The following is a 23,163-nucleotide window of genomic DNA, read 5'->3' on the forward strand; positions in this document are numbered from 1 at the left end:
ACACACACACACACACACACACACACACACACACACACACACACACATTTAGACCTAAAGATAGAGGAAATATATTCCAGGGATGGGACTTCCTGCCTGCCTGCTTCCTAATGGAATCTTCCCCACATTGGAACTCAGACCCTGCCCCCCAACACCGGCTAATGCTTGGTGTGTTGTCAGGGAGTAGAACGGTATCTTATTCTTTAAATGGAACTTTTGGAACATAAAACACATTCCAATAAATGTGAGCAGAAAATTATGAATTCATTAAACTACTTTGGTATCTTGTGCTATATATAATATTTATATTCCGACTACTGTAAAATATGCTTTAATATCTTTAGGCAACTATAAGGACTTAAATATTTATAAAATGGCTAAAGATAAAGTATGGCCCTCTTATTCCTACATACAGATGATGTAAGGCATGCAATCAAAGACAATAACGCTCTTTGCCCATTTGTCATCTTAAAGGAGCCGATCAACGCGCCATCCCTCGTGTACCATCTACATAAGAGTTGTTGCCAACACAGGCAACTCCAGAGGAGTTTGCGCCTTAAAAACTACCTAGAGTGCTATACTTCATAGAAAACAGGGCTTTCTGAAAATGGAGACAAAACAATAAATTTGCAGGCAAAACAGCTCCAAGAGGGGCTTCAAAATACTGCTGTATTTATCTCTGGGACATGTGGGAACAGGAAGCATTTTGATTTAATATTTCATAACATAGAGACAATTGCTTCCTTGCATGGTATATAATTAATGCTCATAGAAATGAGGGTTTCCTTTTTTTAAAAAAAGTTTCAATATCTTAAATGCAAATAAATAAGGAGACACACCTGCATAATAGGAAGGGCTTCCTTTAAAAATGTGGAATAGACCCATATAATCCCAATAAAGAGAAAGCCACCATGAATTTATAAGCACCTAGGGGCCTATTAAAAGTAGTTTTATAGATTAAGTGTGAAACCTCAACCCTGACGTTCTTATTATTTACTTTCTTTGCTTGCCTTTAGGCCCATGGCCTGATTGATTTTCAAAATTCTTCCATTTCCTATGATGATTAGGTATTCAAAGAATTGTCTGTGCCCACCTGCCTTGACCTCTCAAATGGACACCCTCTGGTATATTTTCCCAGCTCCCACTAGCTCCCTGCTGGAAACCATGTGGAAGTTGGTGAATTTCTCATATATCCTGCACTTTATACTGTCCATTATATGCTCTTCAAACCTCCTAGCAATCATACCGTGGAAAATGATTTATTCTATAAATAAATTTCTAAGATAAATTTCTCTGGAAACGTAAGCTTTAGTAAATCAGCTGCCCGGATACAAGAATCAGAGATGGTTGCCTTGAGTAAGTAAGGGACTAAACCTGTGTTTCTCAACTCGGGCTACACATTGGAATCACTGAGGCATACTTGCATCAGTGTCTAATTTAATTGCTCTGGAGTATGGCCTGAGCATGTCAAGAATGTTAGAAGTTCCCCAGGTGAGTACAATGTGCAGCTAAGGTTGAAAACCAGTGGGCTAGTTCAGAAATAAATCCACCCATTTATGGTCAACTAATCATTGACAAAAATGCCAAGAACACACAGTGGGGAAAGGATAGTCTATTCAATAAATAATGTTCAGAAAACAATATTTACATGCAAAAGAATAAAACTGAACACTTCTCTTACACCAAAATAAAAAATCAAATGGATTAAAGACTTGAATGTAAAATCTGAAACTGTAAAATTCCTAGGAGAAAAAATAGGGCTCCTTGACAATGGTCTGGGCAATGATTTCTTGGAAATGAAACCAAAAGCATAGGCCAAAAAAGCAAAAATAAACAAGTGGGACTACATCAAACTAAAAATCTGCACAGCAAGGAGAACAATCCACAAAGTGAGAAGCCAACCTAAAAATGGGAGAAAACATTTTAAAACCACAAATCCAATAAAGGATTAATATCCCAACTATATAAAGAACTCATATACTCAATAGCAAGAAAATAACCTGGTTAAGAAATAGGCAAAGAAACCTAATAGACATTTTTATAAAGAAGATATACAAATGGCCAACAAGTAGATACGAAAAGGTGCTTGATATTGCTAGTCATCAGAAAAAGATGGAAATCAAACAAGATACATTCCTCTGGAAATGTAAGCTTTAGTAAATCAGCTGCCCAGATGCAAGGATCAGAGATGGTTTCCTTGAGTAAGTAAGGGGCTAAGCCTGTGTTTCTCAACTCGGGCTGCACGTTGGAATCACCAATGCATGCCTGCATCAGTGTCTAATTTAACTGTCCTGGAGTAATAAGATATCAATAAAATATCACCTCACACCCGTGAAGATTGCTATTATTAAAAAGACAAGTGATAACACGTGTTGGTGAGGGTGTGGCGAAAAGAGAATCCTTGTACACTGCTGGTGGGAATGTAAATTGGTACAGCCCAATAGAAAACAGTATGAAGTTTCTATAAAAAATTAAAAATGGAACCATCACATGATTCAGCAATCTCACTTCTGGGATCCATTTCCAATGGAAATGAAATCGGTATCTCAAAGAGACATCTGCACCTCCATGTTTACTGCAGCACTATTTACAATAGCCAAGATATAGAAACCACTGGTGTCCATTGATGGTTGAGTAGATAAAGAAAATATGATCTGTGTGTGTATGTACCTACATATATATAGTGGAATATTATTCAGCCATAAATAAGACAGAAATCCTGCCATTCAACAGCAGAGATGAACTGGAGAACATCATGTTACTTGAAATAAGCTAGTTATAGAAAAACAAATACTGTATGAACTCACGTATATGTGGAATCTAAAAAGGTGAACTCAGAGAAGCAAAGAGTGAACAGTGATTGCCAGAGACTGAGGTGGGGGTGGGGGGATGGGGAGATGTTGGTCAAAGGGTACAAACTTCCTGCTATAAGATGAATAAATTCTGGGGCTGTGATGTACAATATGGTGACTATAGTTGATAGTACTGTGTAATACACTTGAAGTTTGCAAAGAGAATAGATCTTAAGTGTCCTCATGACACACACCTGGGAACGCACACACACACATACATAAGCATACACACAATACAATACAATAGTATCTGTGAGATGATTGATGTCGTCATTAATTTGATTTTGGTAATCATTTCACAGTGTATATGTTTATCAAATCATCATGTTGTAAACCTTAAATATATACAACTTTTATTTGTTGATTGTAGCCCAATAAACCTGGAGGGGAAGAAAATCATTAGAGTAGTAAACCTCTTAAATTTGTATGTAAATATTTATGTGTCTATGAGGAGGTAGAAGGAGGATCACAGAGAAGCTCTGTCACTGTATTAGCTATTTAAAGGGGTACAACACCGCTTCCCCAATTGAGAACTAATATGTTATAGGTTTCCTGACTGAGAGCCAAAATTATTGTTTTCAAGGAAAAAAGATACAAAGAAGGGAAATTAAGTGCCACCTGTCAACTAGGTGGAGTAGCATGGGTCCTGCTCTGCCAGTAGCAGCTCTGCAATGGCATCACTTCACCAGCATCAGGGATCCTGCCATAAACAAATCCCTGAGATTGGAAGTGTATGAGGTTTTCTGTCAGCAAGCTGTCCCAACCTAGCCTCTGCTTCAGAGAGCAGCTCCATTGTTTGGTGCCATGCTAGCCTATCTACTGAGGGGAGGATCCCCAAGCTAGCTGTTCATCAGCCCTAGTTCTTCCTCAGCTCCTCTCTAGGCTTTTATAAGTCTACCTTACCTGGGCTGCTTACCTTCCAAAGGTGACTTGGTTTCTGTCATCATCTATTTTCTATGCATATTTACAGACAAACAGATCAACAATAATTCTGGCTGCTAGACACAAGTGGATAACCCTAACTTGTTAGTATTTGTTAATCTGGGAGTAGGAGGGGATGACATAAAATAATAAAATTGTCCAGTAATAACCATAACAGAAATAGCTAACATTGATTGATTTCTCCCATTTTCCTAGGTAGGAAGTGCTTTTATAACCATTCACTTAGGGTTGCCATGTATGGTTGTGAAGGTTGGGCACTGCACAGTAGCTAATCTAAGTGAGTACCACTCATATCAATGGGCACTGTATATTTGCATCTTTATGACAATATTTTTTCCTAGAAGATGGCAGAAAAGTGTATTGTTCAAACATGTTAATACATTATCACCATTTTTTTCAGATGAAAATAAGGTGTCTTGAGAAAAGAGTGACTTTTTCTGGCTTACTTAAAGGTACTGTATGGATGATAGAAAGCCCTGTATCTCACTGAATTTTCATAGCCATTTTATAAGCCAGGTGCATTTAGTATTCTTAGTGAGAAAATTGAGATACAAAGAGGTTAAGCAATTTTCCCAGGCCTGGTAAGTGGCAGATCTGGGATTCAAACTCAAGCTGTCATTCCAGACCCCACATATGCAAAGTGCTATTTCTACAGCCCTTGATGTTTTATAACACTTTTCTGCAGCCATCATGTCTTTGTGTTCACACACTGATCCCTCGGCATTTTGGGTAGATTCACTTTAACAAACTCATCTTCTTAGATGAGGAAATAAAATCTGGATCAGTGTATTCACATCCTGATACCTCTGTGTCTTGGGATGGGGTCATTTTAACAAAGTCATCTTATAGATGAGGAAATGAAATCTATTGTGTCTGTCATGCCGAGTTACACATGATGGACAGAACCAGGATTTAAAACCTGTTCCTCAACCCTCCATGACTGCATCTTCACTCTGACAGCCATGTTTGTGATTCACCATCATGAACCAGAGCAACAAAACCCTTCTTCCAAATTCCTCCTGCTCCAGTCAACCTCTGAGAGGAATGTCCATTTCTACATGGCCAGAGAGGCTCCCAGGAAACATTCACAGCTCCCTGGAGCAGAAAGCAAAGATATTTTCTGCCCTTTGTTGAACTTAGGAGGTCTCAGTCCTATAGCCTCGGGCCTAGGACTGGTAGTGTGTAATAGTACATCCAGCAAGGCTAGTCAAAGGTTGAGGGCCATACGCTATCAGTAAAGGTTAAGGGAATAGGACAGTTTATACTAGAGACAACCTGGCCATCTGATAAAGGCTCCTACATACAAGTGCAACATCTTTGATCTCTGTAACCCTTGTCCAGTGCCCACTTGTCAACTGAAGGAAGGCTGAAGCCTGCAGGGAAAATGTAGGTTTCTAATACAGGTATTTGGCTGCTTTATCTCATTTGAGGCATGCTAAGACAGAACAGGCTGCAAACAACAGATAGCAGGATTAAATCATTTATTCATGTATTCATCCCCTCCACAAACCTCTACTAAGTGTCTACTAGGTATGAGGTGCTGTGCTAAGCATTTAAAAAGATTTCCTGCAGTTGGTGAGCGTGAGAAGGCTAGCAAAACAATAGAACGGAGATTATTTGGAGGATCTATTCAGGTTAACAGTGGGCCCACCTACAAGCCTTTCCTTTGACATAGTGAGCACTTTAAGTCCCTTGGTTATATCATTAGGACACAAATAGCCGGGTGACCGTCTGTGAAATGCTCTTGGCCTTTCCCGTTCCTGTGCCTTCTGTTACTCAGCTTCAGCCCTTTCCACATGCCTGTTGGCACCTTTACTTGTGATAATCGCACTTATTTTCAAATTCCAGTGCATTTACTCTGGAGTCTTTCCCAACTACCATAGTCCAAAGCCACCTCTGCCTTCTCATAACACATTGCGTGGCAGCATTCCTGGGGCACTGAAAACATCTGGTAGAAAATCTCTCCTGGAGATCTGTAACAAGATGCTCAGGACTGTCCTGATTTTCTAGAATTCAGAAAATAATGTTCTTTCAGAACATTCCATGAAATATAATTCAAGCATTGAAGCACTAGCCATATCCTTAAATGTTCAATAAATCCAGAACTAAAGTCATTTATAAATCAGCTGACTTCTTTGCAGGGCCACTTTTTTTGGTTGTCTGTTTTTGTTTTTGAGATGGAGTCTCACTTTGTCACCCAGGCTGGAGTGCAGTGGCGCAGTCTCAGCTCACTGCAACCTCCACCTCCCGGGTTCAAGAGATTCTCCTGCCTCAGCCTCCGGCATAGCTGGGACTACAGACATGCATTGCGCCACCACACCTGGCTTAGTTTTGTACTTTTAATAGAGATGGGGTTTCACCATGTTGGCCAGGCTGGTCTTGAACTCCCAACTTCAGGTGATCTATCTGCCTTGGCCTCCAAAGTGTTGGAATTACAGGCATGAGCCACTGCGCCTGGCCTCAGGGCCACTTTTTTTACCTTTTTTTTTTTCTTTTTTTGAGATGGAGTTTCTCTCTTGTCACTTTTAAGAAAAGAAATAAAATTTTTAAGACTGCACATGAGATTTTGCCTATAAAAGAGTGGGTGAAGACAAAAATGTGCTAAATGGCTGGCTAGACTTATCTGACAGCTTGAGGCATGTGTGCTTGAATGAAATGGCCCACACTATGAACAAAGAATACACTGGAATGTTCCAAACCCTCTATCGTTAAGTATGCGTGTCAAAGTTGTTCCGTACAACTTATTTTATGTTTCTCTCTCTTTTGCCTGTAGATCCCATTACCTCCACAACAGCATAGGCCATGGAGAGAACAGGGGCACTAACCTCAGGCATAAGATGCAAATCAAACTGACACTTAGGATAGGGTAGTTACCTATCTTTATCCAGAATTTAACAAGGGGTCTGAGAGAGTCCATGGGATTACAAGACTTCCTTTACTTTTCTCTGATTGTGCAGCTGTGCTTTCCCATCATAAGACAATTTCTCTGAACCTAGGCTTTGGGCACAGCAGTGGTCTCCTCATTCTCATTTGCTGCCTACCATGGAAACTTCCACTTGAGCACGGAGGAGTACATAAAGCCAGGAAATATTCTGTAAGTCTTCACAAAGAATGTAACGGCTGGGTCTCAAATACTCCACCTTTTCCCTGAAACCTCCAAAGTCCAATCTATATTAACAAGGAAAACAGAAAAGAAAGGCTCCAGCAGTCACACTGGCCACAGAAGCAGGCTAAGCGGAACGCTTACCTTCGCCCCATCCCTCCACCTCCCGATTTACTCGTTTGTCCAGTGGTTCTAGCAAGGAAGACTCGAGCCAACGGAATCCTAGTATCTCTCATTGTTGGAACAGCTAGGGTCAAGGGCTCAAAAAATGGGGATTCATGGAGACAAGGACCATTGAAAACAAACTTCAGGCCCTTGGGTGCAAGGACTAGTTATAGGAGTGAGGCTGGTGCACCTGGAGCACTTTAATTCCCTTGAATGTTTGTCCTGGGGGTGCCCCCGGGACCCTTGAAAGCATGTGTATAGCTTCAAGCCCATTCTCATCAGGATAACACTTGCCTTTTATGAGACAGGCTGATGTGCTGGGAAAAGCATGGACTTTGAAATCAGGCAGTTTGGAGATCAACTCCATGTGCCCTTGAGTAGGTAGGAGTCTATGGCAAAGGTGTCCAATTTTCCTGAGTCTCTGTTTTCTCATCTGTAAAACGGAGGTGGTAACTCTCCCTCAGCAGGTTGTCAGGGAGATTAAATAAGATATTATACAGGAACGTGCCTAGTGTATGGCTCACCTGAAAAAACATTACAATTATATTAAAAGAGGCATACACCGGGCACACAAATTTTGAAGAGTAAACTGGCACGTGAGAGCCAGTTGCTGAAACGGTAAGTTCAGGCCAACCCCAACACCACCCCACATCTGCTTTCTGTCTCTGAAGCTAAGATTTCCCTTCACTGAAGGTGTCCCAAGCTGGGCGCAGCCTGAGTGTGGACGTGAATCTGCTCTGCCTGCAGTTGCAAGGAAAAGATTATTTTGTCTGTTTTTACTTTTTCTTCTGCACATCCACTCCCCAAGGAAGTTCTTCATGTATGGAGGGCATAAAACCCTCCATAAAATGAGTTCAGAAAGTAGTCCAAGTCTCTCAGTCTCCTGTTACAGCTGCTGCTGTTGTTTTTCCTTGTTTCTTTTGCTAGGAATACATTACCAGAATGGTAAATGGCAGGGTTAAAGAATCTCTCTCATGTGATGAAATATGCTGTATAGGAAAAATTCTCCTAAGTTGAAGTCATTTAGAAAACAGCTGCAATTGCTGCTTTGCTGAAATACATCTGCACCTGAGATTCTTGTGATGAGATTCATCTTGTGATGTCCACAGAAGAAATGTAACAGGGCAGGCCCCTTTCTGTACTTGAGACCTGCTCAGCGCCCTAAGCCAGATTTTCTTTATTGTTTAGTAAGCTCTTTTAATGAAATGTACTACTCTTATTATAGAGGACTCAAAATAAGATCTAAATCACAAACCAATAAAAGAAAATTATTGGGTTGGGTATCTAAAGTTACTACCTAGAGGCTACTCCAGTGTGGTATTTATAAATCTCTAAACAGTTAAGTATAATTGTCTTTCTGGTTTTTGGGACGGAAGCCAAGAGCAGTTTCAGTTACAACGGAAGAAAAATATTTTAGCGCTGAGCTTTGTTCGTTCAGTGGGTATAAAGAGAAATGGCTTCTCCCCCACCGCCATTTCAGAATTGAGAGAGAATATTGTGGTAATGAAATGTTATATGGGAGCAGCTGAAAAAATGCTTCTCTGATTTCAAGGAGGGGGAATGTATGTGAGGATATATGTATAGGTGTGTCTGCAAGAAAGCGTGAGCCACCTGGGGGGGGCGGGAAAGCCAGGCTTATAGAAGTGGGAGAAGGCAGAGCACTGAGAAAAAAAGGCAAGTGTGGAAGGGTGGCATGGAAGTTGAAGATGGGGTGGTCTGTCCAATTAATGGAAAAGCCAGATGTGCAGCTGCTCACCCCAATGCCGTCTGCTCCCCGTCTTTAAACACAAAGACAGTCCTGTTCAGGAAGGACATGAACACTTCCAGTAAAAGACCCATGACCCCAATCCTGCCAAACACCATAGCTCTTCCTTTGGAGTTACAGTGCAGATCATATGAAACACAGATCCCTGTGTAATAAAAATCAAGAACATGCTGGATACCCTTAGTTATAGAGGACCACAGAACTCATCTCTACCAATCTCCCTCCTGTCACAAAGAGCGTGTCAGTAACTCTCCTTTGGCAAAGGGACAGTCAGGGATAGGAGGCTCACTGCCTTTTCAGGCAGTCCATTCTATTCCAGAAATGTCTTCCTTATGATGGGCTAAAATCCTGTCCTCCTTAATTATTAACCATTGGCCCTGGGTTTTGTCCAATGGAGCAGAAGATTAAATGGCCCTTTAAGCCGCTGGCCTCATTCTCTTAACCACTTGGCAAGTGACGTGTTGTCCAGGCACTACCCCATTCTGGTTGTCCTCTTTACAACATTCTTTTATTTCTCAAATTTCTCCTTCAAATCTTCATAGCTCTTGACACATTCCCTCCTATCCCAACAAGGATGAAACAATCACTGCTCAAAAGAAATGGAGCTTTTATCACCAAGGTTTATCTTGTTTGTCTTTACTGATCATTTGAAAATTAACATGCAGAGGTCCTCAATGCATTGTATCCTGTGAATTGGATCCTGGAGTTCCACTTTAGGAAGATCCTTTTAGTTCTGCTTTTTGCCATCCAGTAATTTAGAGATCCTAATCCACCTCGTCTCACACAAAGATAAAGGAGAAATAGCATTTTCTTCTCTGGAACAGTAAAAGACATCTCAGACTTTAGGATAGGGAAGGTGTACCCTATGCCCCCAATTAATGCTATCTCTCCAAGGACGGCTGCCATACTTCCAAAGAAAAATGTCATTCCCTACTTCAGGCTCTTAACCTTTGCTGAAATGCAGAGAAAGGAGAGTGCCCGCTTATATGTGGATGTTCATTTAGTGTAACTATAGCTTCAGGTCAGGGAGGGCAGGAGGGAAGCCGTGTGTGTGTGCGTGTGTGTGTGTGTGTGTGTGTGTGTGTGTGTGTGCATCTATAAAAAGGCACAGAATATGGAAAAAAGGCAAGAGGAACGAGGCAGAGGATATATGTCCTGGGTTTGACATCTTGGCTCCTCCCTCTCCTGGGACGTTCGAGACAGGCTCAGCTTTTGGTTCTCTGGCTTCTACCAAAGGTTCCATCTACCCTCTTTCTAAGATGGTCCTTATACTTCTGTCCTGCAATTCTCTTGCCTCCCTCCCTCTCCCTGAGGATCTCCTTTGCTCCTAGAGCATGAACAATGGGCCAGATCTCTAGAAGCAAACTTTTCCTGAATTAAGGACTTCATTTCCACCCTTTAGCTTTTCATGCCCATCTGGACTTTCCACTAAGTCCCCATGGAAATAAACCATGACTAAAACCCAATCCTCCCAGCACTGCTTCCTCCTGCAGCCTGTCCCTCCCCTCTACCATCTCTGACCCATGGGAGGAAGCACACATCCATACAGACTGTTTTCTATCTACAGTGACAACTGCTAGAACCTCCCATTCTTCTTCCAGTCCAAGGTTCAGGCTGCCATCTGGATAGCCACTGTTCCTAACCAGAGTCCCTGCATTCTCTTCTTTTCCATCCCAAACAATGCTTCATGGGGCCACCGGATCCATCTTCCTAAAGCTCAGGTCCAATCCCATCACTCTCTTGCTTTGAAACCTTCTGTAGCTCCCCAGTGCCTACTGAATTATTTATAGCCTCCTAACTCATAAACACATAAAAAATTATTTATAGCTTCCTAACTCAAGAAAGAAAAGAAATTCCTCAATGCCCAACCCACATTTCAGCCTCATCTCTCCCTGCTGCCTTACATGTACCCTGTATTGGAGACAAATTGTACTTGTCCCTGTCCCTCTAACACATCCCCAGGGACCTCCCCGCTCTCTTCCATTCACTCTGACTCAAGCCAGCTCGCTTTGCCTCCACCTGTTATCTTTTCCAAGCATGGACTTAATTAGCCTTTTCTCATAAATCTTTGATGACTCCCCCAAATGCAAACCCTTCACAAGACAAGTCTACTCTCTAAGACTCCACCATCCAATATGGTAGCCACTGGTTATGTGTCACTTTACATTTTTATATTTGTTAAAATTAAATACAAGGAAAAATTTAATTCCTAAACACATTTCAAGTGCTCCATGGCAACATGTATTCAAGTCATCCATAGACGCTACCCCTGCTTGAAAGCCTTCTCAATTCCTCGAAATACATAAACCGGGAAGCCCTTTGTATTCCCCAATTTCTAGCCTCATCCTTGTCTCCTTGTGCTGTCACTGTTTATGGGGATACCTCCTCCAGTCACCTGAGTCCTGCAAGCATTGTGAGTGGCTGAATCCAAGCAACCTTTGGTCAGCTTTGTGTTCTGGGCCTTTAGAGAGCCTGATGCACGAAGAACAGCCATTTGTTCCTTTTTCTCTTCCTTAGGAGTTACCCTTCCTGGAAGGTTAAGCAGGAAAAAACTACAAGATCCTCATTTCCAAATGATATGACAGCAGAATGGGAAATGCCATTGCATGCTCCCTCTTTTCAGGTATGAACGGAAGCAGCTTTGAGAGTGGACCCTGCCTCCCTCTGCTCACCCTTTCTTCCAAGATCAGACTCAGTTCTTGTCTTTTCGAACCACAGGGAAACAGTCTGGCAAGAGCCACTGTTGTACCAACTGATTTAAATTGAAATGTTTTCCCCAGATAAATGCGTGCTAAATAATACACCAGCTCTCCAGCCAAAGGGAAGTGACAGGCACTCTGTAAATAAAGGCACTTAGTTGCTGGTAAAGAGCTGTAAAGTGGTTCTGAGCTGATGTTTGCTGACCAGCAAGAAGCAGCTTCATCTGCTTTATGTAATTGTCACTGCAGTTTTGCCTGCTGTATATTAAAACTGCATCTCATAGACCCGACTGTCACATCGGATATACTGTCCGGCTTGGGGTATGCCACCTTCTTCTGTAATTGTTTTTGACAACAACCCATCACATCTTGGATCTTTTCAGAAAGTGCCTGGTCCAGAATCCCTAGGCTGGGTCAGTTCTGACACCATGTGGGCTAGAAAAGTGACATCAAAATGGAATGTGAAAAGATAACGGAAGAGAAAAGAGAGGCTTTGTTAGTCTAGGAGCCCTGGTAACATGCAGTGGCAGCTGTCCGAGGAAGGCTCTACTTTCTCAATGTGAGGGCACATTTTTCATGTTAAATTACATCATGTTAGGACATCTTTCCATAAAGTTGCATGCATATTCTGACTCAAGAGCATGACATTTGTCCTGAATCCACATTTCTACCCAGCTAGGTTCTAGAGACATGGAAACATAGTTATCCAAACAAAGCCTAGCATGGGGTTCCATAAAGGACCACAGAGTACATAAGAATGAAAGCAAGGGTGTCAGTGGCCAAAAGTCTATGCATTTATCACTCAGAGGAGGTTAGATTTGTTTCCCAAAATGGTAAGCATAACATGAAATTCCCAGCACATTGGGAGGCCAAGGTGAGTGGATCACCTGAGGTCAGGAGTTTGAGACCAGCCTGGCCAACATAGTGAAAGCTTGTCTCCACTAAAAATACAAAAATTAGCTAGCGTGGTGGTGCACACCTGTAATCCCAGCTACTCGGGAGGCTGAGGCAGGACAATCACTTGAACCTGAGAGGTGGAGGTTGCAGTGATCTGAGATCATGCCATCGCATTCCAGCCTGGGCAACAGAGTGAGACTCCATTAAAAAAAAAAAAAAAAAGAAAGAAAGAAGAGTAACATGAAATCTTTTTAGTTCCCCTTAATTCCTATCCCCTTGGAGCTTGATCATGCCAAATACCCTGATGAAGAATGACAAACGTATCTCAGGCCAGTAGGCACTCCAGTTAGTCAAAAGGGTCGCAGTTACAGAGAGGCAGGGAAACTCAGCTCACAGACTCAGTTCACAGGCTGGGAGGAGCCCAAGGAGCAAGGTGCTGGGACTGTGGCCAGAGAAGTGAGCGCTGGGGAAAGAGTGACTTCTCTGTGTTGATGGCTTCCAGTGGACCACTGCCTTTGCAAGGCTAATGTGTCACCGGAGAACAGTATCCAAAAATGAGAGGAGCAGACAGACAAGAAACCAATGGAACATAAGGACTTGGCGGGCCTAGAGCTTTGACACACTTTCCTAGGGAGCAGAACAGACTGCTGGCTAGTGAGAGACAGATGCTCTCTTCCACTGCTGACCAGGGGTCTGTGAGAATCACCGCTAAGCATAGAAACACATCCTCTGCCTTCTTCTGTTATGTGTGCAGTCTTAGTCCATTTGGGTCACTGTAATGAACACCATAAACTGGGTGACTGATAGACAATGGAAATTTATTTCCCACAATGCTGGAGGATGGAAAGTCTAAGATCAAAGCCCTGGAACATTCAGTCTGTGGTGAGGACTTTCTCACAGTGTCCTCACATGACTAAAGGGGTGAGGGGTCTTTCTCAGGTTTCTTTTATTTTATTTATTTATTTTTTTTAGATGGAGTCTTGCTCTGTTGCCCAGGCTGGAGTGCAGTGGCGTGATCTCAACTCACTGCAACCTCTGCCTCCTGGGTTCAAGTGATTCTCCTGCGTCAGCCTTCTGAGTAGCTGGGATTACAGGTGCCTGCCACCACGCCCAGCTAATTTTTTTGTATTTTTAGTAGAGATGGAGTTTTGCCACGTTGGCCAAGTGGTCTCAAACTCCTGACCTCAGGTGATCCACCTGCCTTGGCCTCCCAAGGCATGAGCCACCATGCCCGGCCTCAGGCTTCTTTTATAAGACACCAGTCCCATTCATGAGGGCTCCACCCTCACCACCTAAACACCTCCCAAAGGCCCCACCACCTAATACCGTCACCTTAAGGATTAGGATTTCAGTGTATGCATTTGGCAGGGAATGGGTAGAGGGGACAAAAACATTCAGACCATAGCTGTGTGCATGTGTGTGTACAAAAGAAAGAGTGCCTTTTGTTTTTTTCTTTAGAGGAAAAATGAGCTCTCTTTCTTTTTCCTCCATATCTCCTATTTTTCTTGCTTATCTTTTGCTAAAAAAAAAATAAAGAAGGCTTTGAGCAGTGGGGAGTGAAACAATTGTTACCAGTTTGGCCTTTACATAGGATCAAAGAGGTTGGGATAAGGTTTAAGAGAGCTGGAAGGAACACCTACATCAGATGTATGTGTAACTAAATTACCCACTGAGATTCTAATCTATGGCCCTGGAAAATCGTGATGATTGAGTTAGGAGGAAACAGGCATGTTGGGGAAAAGGAGTGTTTTCCTGCCTCCTCCTGCTGGCTTCTGTCACTACTTAAAGGGAGAATCACTGCTTCTACTTTTTTCCATTCCCCTTGATGGTTCACTGCTCCCCAGGAAAGGAGCATCTAACAAGGGTTAGTCACATCCTGTTCATGTGAAGGTTTACTATGCTTTAAAGGGGTACATTTGAGTTGCCTGGGGATCTTGTTGGAATGCAGATTCTGATCTAGCAGATCTGGGGTGAGCCATGAGATTCTACAGTTTTCACAGGCTTCCCCAATAGATACCTGTACTGGCACAGGGCAGAGAGAACACATATTGAAGGTCAAGGGCCTAAAGGCAGGAACCAAATGCCAGCTTGCCTCTTTTTCCTCCTAGAAGGTCAGCTTACTGTCTTCTCATTTCCTTTCTCACCTGTGCTGCCTGGGCAGGAGGGGGGCTCTGCCTCTGCAGGATGCAGCTGGGAGTAAGAGTGCAGGGCCTCTCTTAGGCCTTGACATGTTGTTCTGTCCTGTGGGCACAGCTGAGCAGGTGGATACCAAGATCGAGATTTGGGTGTGGTAGGGAGGATGGTGGCGTGGAGAGGTCAAAATTAGGCTTCAGGCTGTATTGGGGTGATGTCAGAAGGACAGAAACCACTTCACATCCAACACAAAAGTAGAAGATTCCCTTAAGCTTGACCAGAAGGTGCTGTGAAACTCAAGACTCCCAGAGACGCCCCAACCCCTCTCTCAGTTCCCAGCAGTGAAGATACTTGCTCCCAGAAAGCCCCTCTGAGAGATGATTTGAACCTGGGTGTGCTAAGGTCTGGCTCCAGCTGCCTCCAAAGAATCAAAGTGTCTCTTTCTCCTCCACTTTCCAAATCTCATCCCAATGCCTCTCTCCCACCAGCTGACTCTAGCCGAGAGCCATGCAGGGAAGAGGATTCTAGGAATGATTGCTCCTGGATTTTCTGCAATGCTAAGCAAATGGTAGAAGGTGGTGGTGGTGATGTCAAGTTGACAAAAGATAATGTAGCTCACTGATCTAGGATGCGTGATCCAGCTGAGCTTCTAGAAAGCCTGGCATGACGTAGAGGAGGTCAGACACTTGCCCAGCTATCAATAAGGTGGTGCTTCATATGTCAGTAGCCATAGCGCTCAAGGACTGTGCTCCTACAGCCTTCCATCCTGGACTGATGGGATTCAGGTCCTCATCAGGCAGCCCATGCCACCCGCTGGTAGCCCTTATGTAACAACGATCCTCCAGTTTATGGCAAGACTACATGGAGGTGTCACTCAAAGGAAAATGCTCTGCATCCTATCCTGCCAGATGCTGATTACGGAGGTCGTTTGTTATGAAGGTTTTGCTGCGTTTCCTTTCTGAGACTCCTAGACATCTTTACTTGTAACCCCCATGCCCAGGATCCCAAAACAAATGACAGGAAAGACTGGGGCCAGAGTAGGAAGGCAGACTTGTGTCACTTAAGGTTGCTTTGCCTCCTATAGGAAAATGTGTGGTCCGACAAGTGTCACCTCTTGCTAAATGACTTTTAGTGTCCATAGAGTTGCCACTCTCTGGAGAGCACCATTCTTTGGTCAGCAGAGTCCTAGAGGCAGCTCTAACAATGGCAAAGTTTAACACTCCCATCCCAGCTCAATGGCAAAAATACATACTGGAAGGAAACAGTCAGAATTGTGCAGCCAGCATCTTTTCAGTGCTCTGACATTCAGCTGACACTGCTCATGAAGACACGCTTTGGGAAAGCTGAGGGGGTGGCCATTTAAAGCCTTGTTTATCCTCTGGAAAGGCAACCTAGTCTGTGTGGGGGTGACCAGGTCTCAAGCCTGCACCCCAGAATGGAAAGAAGAGGCAGCAGATGCCCCTTTGAAAGCCATCCCAGCCACCGCAGGTTTCACTGCCAGGCAGGCTGATGTGAGCCTCTTTGAATTACTGAGTGAAGGATATCCCTCTTGCTAGCCGCTGTCCCCCACAGGCACAGCAAAGAAGTATTACAGGCTGTCCTTACCTTGGGAATTAGCCTGCAAGACCCCGATGCTGTCATCAAACTGCATAGATTTGATGTTGAGTGACGCCAAGATGCATTCCTTGTCCTGCAGCGAAGTATCATCAATATTATTCTGATTGGCTGACAGGATAACGCACATGTCACAGAGGTTGATGTTGACAGCCCTTAAATCAGCCCGACTTAATGGCGTACCCTTTGGCATAGAGAAAAGAAAAAAAAAAAACAGAGAGAGAGAAAGGAACAAAAGTGAGAGGAGAGGGAAAGAGGAAAAAAATAAAAACAAATTAAAGATTGAGTCGGAGCTTTGGGAAATTATTTAACAAGTATCTTTTTTATGCCTTGACATTAAGCTGGCCTAACTACATTCAAGGGAATAGGAGCTGTGTGCTAATCTAAAGGGTAGTTGGTGCTGATGGCAGCATTTTAAGCTTGCTCTCAATACTCAATCAAGCTATTACTAACAAACGCGGGAGAGGAATTATGCCAGGGTTCTACATCTTCTTCCTGCCTGGAAATTGTCTTGATTTAAGTAACTGTCCTGTGGCAACCTCTGGCTTTCAGAATGTAATGAGGGAGTGGGTTTCAAGTGCCTGTTTATTTAATAGCAGGTCACTTCTGTCTCAGGCAAAAGACAGTAGTTCCAATGCAGCCAAGAGGAAATGGCCAGTGAGCATGGAGTGATGAGGTGGGCCTGGATGTGCGGCTCAATTTGGAAGCTATGGATGGAGTGGAATTAATGTGTGCAATGCAAAAGGGATATGGAAAGCAGTTAAGCTCCAGGTCATATAATTTTATTACATATTTCTGCAAGAAAAAAATACACAAGGTAGTGGCCTGATTGTCCAACAACATAGGAATGGTGAAATATACTTTTGGACATTCACACAGTGAAAATGTATGCAGGAGGCAAAGAGGCAGAGCTAGCTCTTCATGCAGGCATCAGCTTAGAGGGCTCTCTAAGATAGAGGGGAAGGGAAAAAAAAAGTTCTAGGGCAATTAAAATGTATATTTTCATTTACGTTAAAAAAAAAACCCAATAAAATAAAACTACATATATATAAATGTAAGTAAGTTTGGAAAGAAAGCACAGGAAAAATATCCATTATACTAATAATGGTAATTCCCTCTGGGAAGGGAAATAGGATTGCTGGGGGTGAGGGGAAAGTTTGCTTTTGACTTTATATACTTCTATATTGTTTGAATATTTTATAACAAGAATATATTTGTATATTATGGGTGCATTTAAAAATAAATAAGCCAGTAAACAGATTTTTAACATAAAAAATAACAAAAGATGGTGGGAAAATCCCAGATCCAGGAGGTAACAACAGAGTCCAGGAATGCAAGCACAGGTAAAATGGAAGGGTTAGAATTGAAGGGCAGGACCATGACCTCTACATGCTCTGTCTTCAGTTGGAGCCACAGCAAAATAATCAGGCCACCCCATGTCATAGCTCCCCAGTGGCCATGCAGCATCATTTTGGGGCTCCCATCTGGCCACTAGCTTCACTGGTCCTCTAGCTAGACTCTAGCTTCCTCTTGGCCTGCATGGTGACCTGAGTTACATTCAACTCTCTGATTGTATAGAGCGAGGGTTTACCAACTTCCACATATCTGTGAAGGTCTTCCTCTCATCTGCCTTTCTGGAGAAGTGGCTTCAAGAAGAGGAACTTGGCTGCAGAGATGAAGCCTATCTACCCTCTTTTATGATTCAGTGGTAGTCATGATTCTATTCTCAGGCCCTAAAATATTGCTGCAAAGTGCAACTATGGAGGAAGGGGCATTTAGCACTGTGGGTGCTGCTGAGACATAACTAGTTCCAAGCCCTGAAGCAGTGTCTCTTGAAAGAAGTAGAATGCCCTCTTCTCCTGTGACCTCTTGGTACAAAACAGCTCCGATCAACTTCCTGAGTCATTTTGCCAGTGCATAATCTTCAATTGCCTGCATCCATACTCTTTTAATTTTCACGTTGTAGGGAAGCCAGCTGTAATTGTGATATAAGATGATCCCTGTGCAGTTGTACACATATGATTTCAAACCACAAGAAATACAAATGACATACATAGAAATTGCTTATGTTTCCATGGGTTGGCCCTAGAGGCAGGGTACTGCTTAAACAATAAACTCTGAAGACATAGATGAAGGCCCATTTTGTGAAAACCTATTGTGCTTCAGTAGGTTACATTTTGGAGGGTTTGAAAAGGACTTGCAAATATGAGAGCTCATTCATATACATGAAGACAGACAAGTGAATGTATACAAGGGCACACAGAAGGAAACACAAACATACATAACACACACGCACAAATACCAAACGCACACAAATACCCAACTCTACACACACATACACGCAGACTCATGTATCCTAGCAAAATAATAAACTCTTTACCAAGACATTTTTAGAGGTCAGGGGACTATGTGGAAGAACGCATGTAGAAAGATAACTATGGAATCATGTGATTAAATCAACTGTATTTCTGGAATTAGCAAAGTATTTATATGCTTATGCTCTCCTTTATGTATGACTGTTGGTCTATAGGTGACTATGTTCAATCACCTGTGTTCACTAAGTCAGTGGGTTTTTGGCCCAGCATCCAAAATACAACTGTCTCATATTTTTCTCACTCCTTTAAATATTTATTGAGCCCTGTTTTGCCAGGCATTATGTAAAGACACATGGTGGCAACTGATGAGTAATGAGTACTACTTGTGGATAGATTCCTATGTGTTCTTTAATGAATTATATTACTTGGCTCTTTTTTTCCACATTTCTGAGGTTTTGGAAATTGTTGATAGAAATAACAGATTTTAGCTCTGTAAGTGGGGAAAAAAACCAGACCTCTTGACATACAAAGAAATCCATGTTCCTCTGTTTTTGTTTTTGTTTTTGCTTTTGTTTGAGACAGGGTCTTGTTCTGTTGCCTAGGCTAGAGTGCAGTGATGCTTACATAGCTCACTGCAGCCTCGACCTCCCAGCCTCTCAAGTAGCTGGAACTACAGGCATACACCACCACATCTGACTAATTTTTTAAACAACTTTTTGTAGACAAGAGGTCTCACCGTGTTGCCCAGGCTGCTCTCAAACTCCTGAGCTCAAGCGGTCCTCCCGCCTTGGCCTCCCAAAGTGCAGGGATTACAGGGATTAGCTACCGCACCCGGCCCCTGTTTCTGTTTTAGAGACATGAACTTATGAGAAAAATGTTGGAGGATAAATGTTTGCATGAATTTGTGATGTGGATAACTATATCAAATGTTGAAATGCATAATTCTTTACAATTTTTGGTAAGTTTGTGGACTATGCATTGATTATGGTTATGAAGTAGCTAATTGCGTGACTCCTAAATCCCATATCCTCACACTAAATTGTGGAGTCCCAGATTGTTTTTTCAGACTGGAGTCCTAATGTTTTGCAGTCAAGAATATCATGTGCACACACACACACACACATATACAATCGTGAACACATTTCTGTATTTCTAAATTAATAGGGTAGGGCTGAGCTACAGAAGGAGTTGGCCTTCTGTACAGCAGAAATAAAGAACTCTGTTATTTGCATTTATTTAGTTAAAAACAGAAGGTGGCACAGAACAGGTTTCTCCAAGCATTAAAAATGCCATAAGTATAATGCTATAGTTTTATAAGCAAATAAACATCACAATATAACAATGCTCTAGGTTTTGTATAGGCAGGAGCGAGAGAGTGTTTAGACATGGATGTGGTTAGTATACTTGATACAAGCTAAACTTCATCCCTGATGAGGGACTGAACTTGGCTGCAAATTCCTTTTAATAAGGTCTCCCAGGGTTTGGATTTTCCTTGACAGAGCATAGGGGAAGTGCTGAGTCCTCAGGCCCATATCCAGATGAAGAAGCACAGGCATGATCAAAGCTACAACTATTACATCCATCTGGGATTTTCTTTTGTGAATGAAAAGAAGAAAAGGCATCAATAATGTGACCTTGGACTTACAGGCAATATGGACACTTTGGGGAAGTTATGAAGCGTCTCCCATTCCCGCTTGAGGTACTCAATAGAGCCCACAAACACAATGTGCTTGAGCTCGTGGTAATGAAAGTTGCTGGCACGGAGCGGCATCACCAGGTTCCGGAGGCCGATCAGGGCTGAGCTGACATCACCAAAGATACAGACCACGACATGGCCACTCAGGACAGTCATGGCGGCCTCACTTCGAGTCTGCAACAGGGAGATGTGTGTAAGTATCAGAGAGAAGACTGCATAGGGCTGTTGTGAGGAGTGAAAAAATCATTTGTGCAAAGAATCAAGTAAACATTTGCTGAGAGCTTACTATGTGCTATTATTTTTATTTCATCAATGTTATATACATGTCATACAGAGCTATAATTTGAGCATGTGTATATGTATTATATTTATGTAATAAATCTATCTAAATGTATATCCACACACATTGTTACTTTCTTTAGCAAAAAATTTTAAAAAGATATGCCATAAATATGTGTGAGCAGATCTTCACAATCATTTTCAGGAGGTAAAATAAGAGAGAAAAGGAATATTTATGCTATTTGGAAAGAGAAGTCTTAGTTTCCATGAAACTGTTGATTAAATGAATTGCCTTTTCTGGCTCGCTTGCTGAGGTGATGATAAAATGGTCAGATCCCTACAATGAGCTCAGTTTGAGAAATTCGAGTTTGGAATTCCAGATTTATCAGTGAGATGTCAGTGCATCATTGCATCAGCAGGTGGAACATGCTACCTCAAGCCAGGGGTGGAAAACTATGACCCACAGGCCAAATCTGGCCCATTATGTTCTTTTGTATGTCTGTGAGCTAAAAATGGTTTCTGTGCTTCAAAATGGTTGGAAAAAAATCAAAAGAAGACTATGTCATAATCTGTGAAAATTAAAGTTCAAATTCCCATAAAGTTGTTTTGGAACGCAGCCATGCTTATACATTTAGGTATTGCCTATGGCTGCTTTTATGCTACAACAGCAGAGCTGATCAGTAGCAACAGAGACCTTATACCCTGAAAAATCTAAATTATTCATTATATGACTTATTACAGAAAAATTTGCTAACCCCTGTTCAATGCTGTCTTGGCGTTTCCAAGGACATTTCTGGAGGGGCCTGCTTTGCTTAAGTTATTCAGAGAAAAGATCTTCCCAAATAATCATTACAAGGGGCAAGAGAGAGGTCAATAAGAGCAACAGGCCGGTGTCTTCCTCCAACTCCAAACCTCTATCTACAAAGGAGACCAATGAAAGGAGAGGAGAACCCCAACTTCCCAGGAAATACAAACGCTTAATCACTGCTGGTCCTTTGATTCACAAAGCTAGTGAAGACAGGAGGCCAGCTGTGGACCTTTCTCTGCCTCTCCTTCTGGACTGATGATGCCTCCCATCCCTGTGTACCCACTTCATGCTTGGATGCCTCCATGTGGCTTACAATGCTTTCGGGAAGGCATATTAATGTCCACTGTACATATCAAACTCTGCTTGATTTAATCTCTAGAATTGATCACTGCATTGATTGTATAAATGCCAATATAGCAATTTACGACAATGTCAGGGTTATTACAATAACCCCCAAGGAGAGGAGGAAGCTAGCTTTCACTACTCGATAGTTAGAATAAAGCAGAGGCTGTCACCATTATTGGTTTCCCTCTGCAACAGTCCAAGGAAACCAGAGATACAAGCTGTAAGAAATGCCTTATAAACTGTGACCAAGGAAGACCCACTGGGGAGCTCACATCACATATTCCCACTTCCTACAGAAGACCTGGAGTTAGTTATCTGGGTCACATGAAAATGCAAGCACCTGGGTGCCACCAGAGGACACCCAACCAATCTATAACGCACTGTTATGTGATGGGGCTCCTAATTATTTTTAATTGGCCAAGTCACCTGGGAGCCTAGCTCCCTTCAACAAACTGGAGGAATACAAACTGGGCCCAGGGTGGAAATGAATTCTAGAATTGAGAGGTGGGGAAGGTACAGATAGCAAAGTGGCTGAGGCACAGATGCTGACCCCAGGAACTTCGATCTGCGCTCAAAACACCCATCTTCAGATTGGCCACAGCTACATCACCTGGATAATCTTATAAAAGTCCTAATTCTAGAGCCTCACCTCTTGTATGTCTGATTCTGCTGGGTTTAAGACACACTGGAGAAACTGATCATTTGTTTCTCTATGTATCTTGAATTCCTATGCATCCTTCCAGGCCCAACCCAAGCACAACCTGTGTTTATTTGATGGGCGTTGTCTGGCCATTTAAACATATACTAGTCCTTCTCCCCTACATTTCAACAGCACTTTGTGCCTCTTACCACTTAGCTTTAAATACACTGTTTCGTGGTTACATTTTATTCACAATTGAGACTATCTCATATCTTTGAATCCCCAAAGTAGTTAGTTTCCTGTGTCCAGTGGATACATACCCTCAAAGCATCCTCATGTAGCTGGCCTTACCTATCATTCTCATCTCTAGCCCAGTGTTACTTTAGAGAGGGCTTCTTGGATCAAACGTTCCAAACAGTACCTCCCAGTCTCTTTCTAACCTATGAGGCTGCTTTATTTTTTTTCGAAGCATCCTATAAATATCTGAAATGTTATTACATATTCATTTGTCTACCTGGAGATAACTCCTCTTCCCTCCAGCCCCATCCCACTAGAATACAAGCTCTATGAGAGCGTCGTTGTCAAGGATTACATCTCCAGCAGCTAGAACAGTGTGTGGCACATAGTAGGCCTCTTGTAGATTTTTTGTTAAACGATGTTATTTTTCACAGGATAGAAGTAGTAACTCACCTTCCTTAACTTTTTTGTGCTGGCAGGAGATGTTGATTGGATATCAGTTGGCATGCATACTTCAGCAATATCTAGGCAAGTCATTAAAACCCTAGGTCCCAGATAGGGCATCCAGCCTATGATGTGCCACAAGTGGTCACCTCAGGCAAAGTTTAGACCACCAGAGCAAAAGTGCCATGAATACATCAGAATGTACATACATGAAGCAGCTTTGTGGGTA

At 42.5% G+C, this 23,163-nt stretch overlaps 1 protein-coding gene across 2 annotated transcripts in view; it reads right to left on the reverse strand.

Annotated features, from left to right (window-relative positions):
* Positions 1–23,163, reverse strand: part of LOC116535447 (calcium-activated potassium channel subunit alpha-1) — a 213,948-nt gene that overhangs the window by 53,678 nt on the left and 137,107 nt on the right. For both annotated transcript variants that reach the window (XM_032256518.1, XM_032256517.1), the window contains 2 exons: positions 20,131–20,355; positions 16,162–16,354 (listed from right to left, as the gene is read on the reverse strand). In XM_032256518.1, the coding sequence (XP_032112409.1) occupies positions 16,162–16,354; positions 20,131–20,355 (418 nt within the window). The remainder of the gene's footprint in view (positions 1–16,161; positions 16,355–20,130; positions 20,356–23,163) is intronic.

This window comes from Sapajus apella, unplaced genomic scaffold (assembly GCF_009761245.1).
Source record: "Sapajus apella isolate SASKATOON/1434 unplaced genomic scaffold, GSC_monkey_1.0 scaffold94, whole genome shotgun sequence".
In the NCBI taxonomy this organism is placed as follows: domain Eukaryota; kingdom Metazoa; phylum Chordata; class Mammalia; order Primates; family Cebidae; genus Sapajus; species Sapajus apella.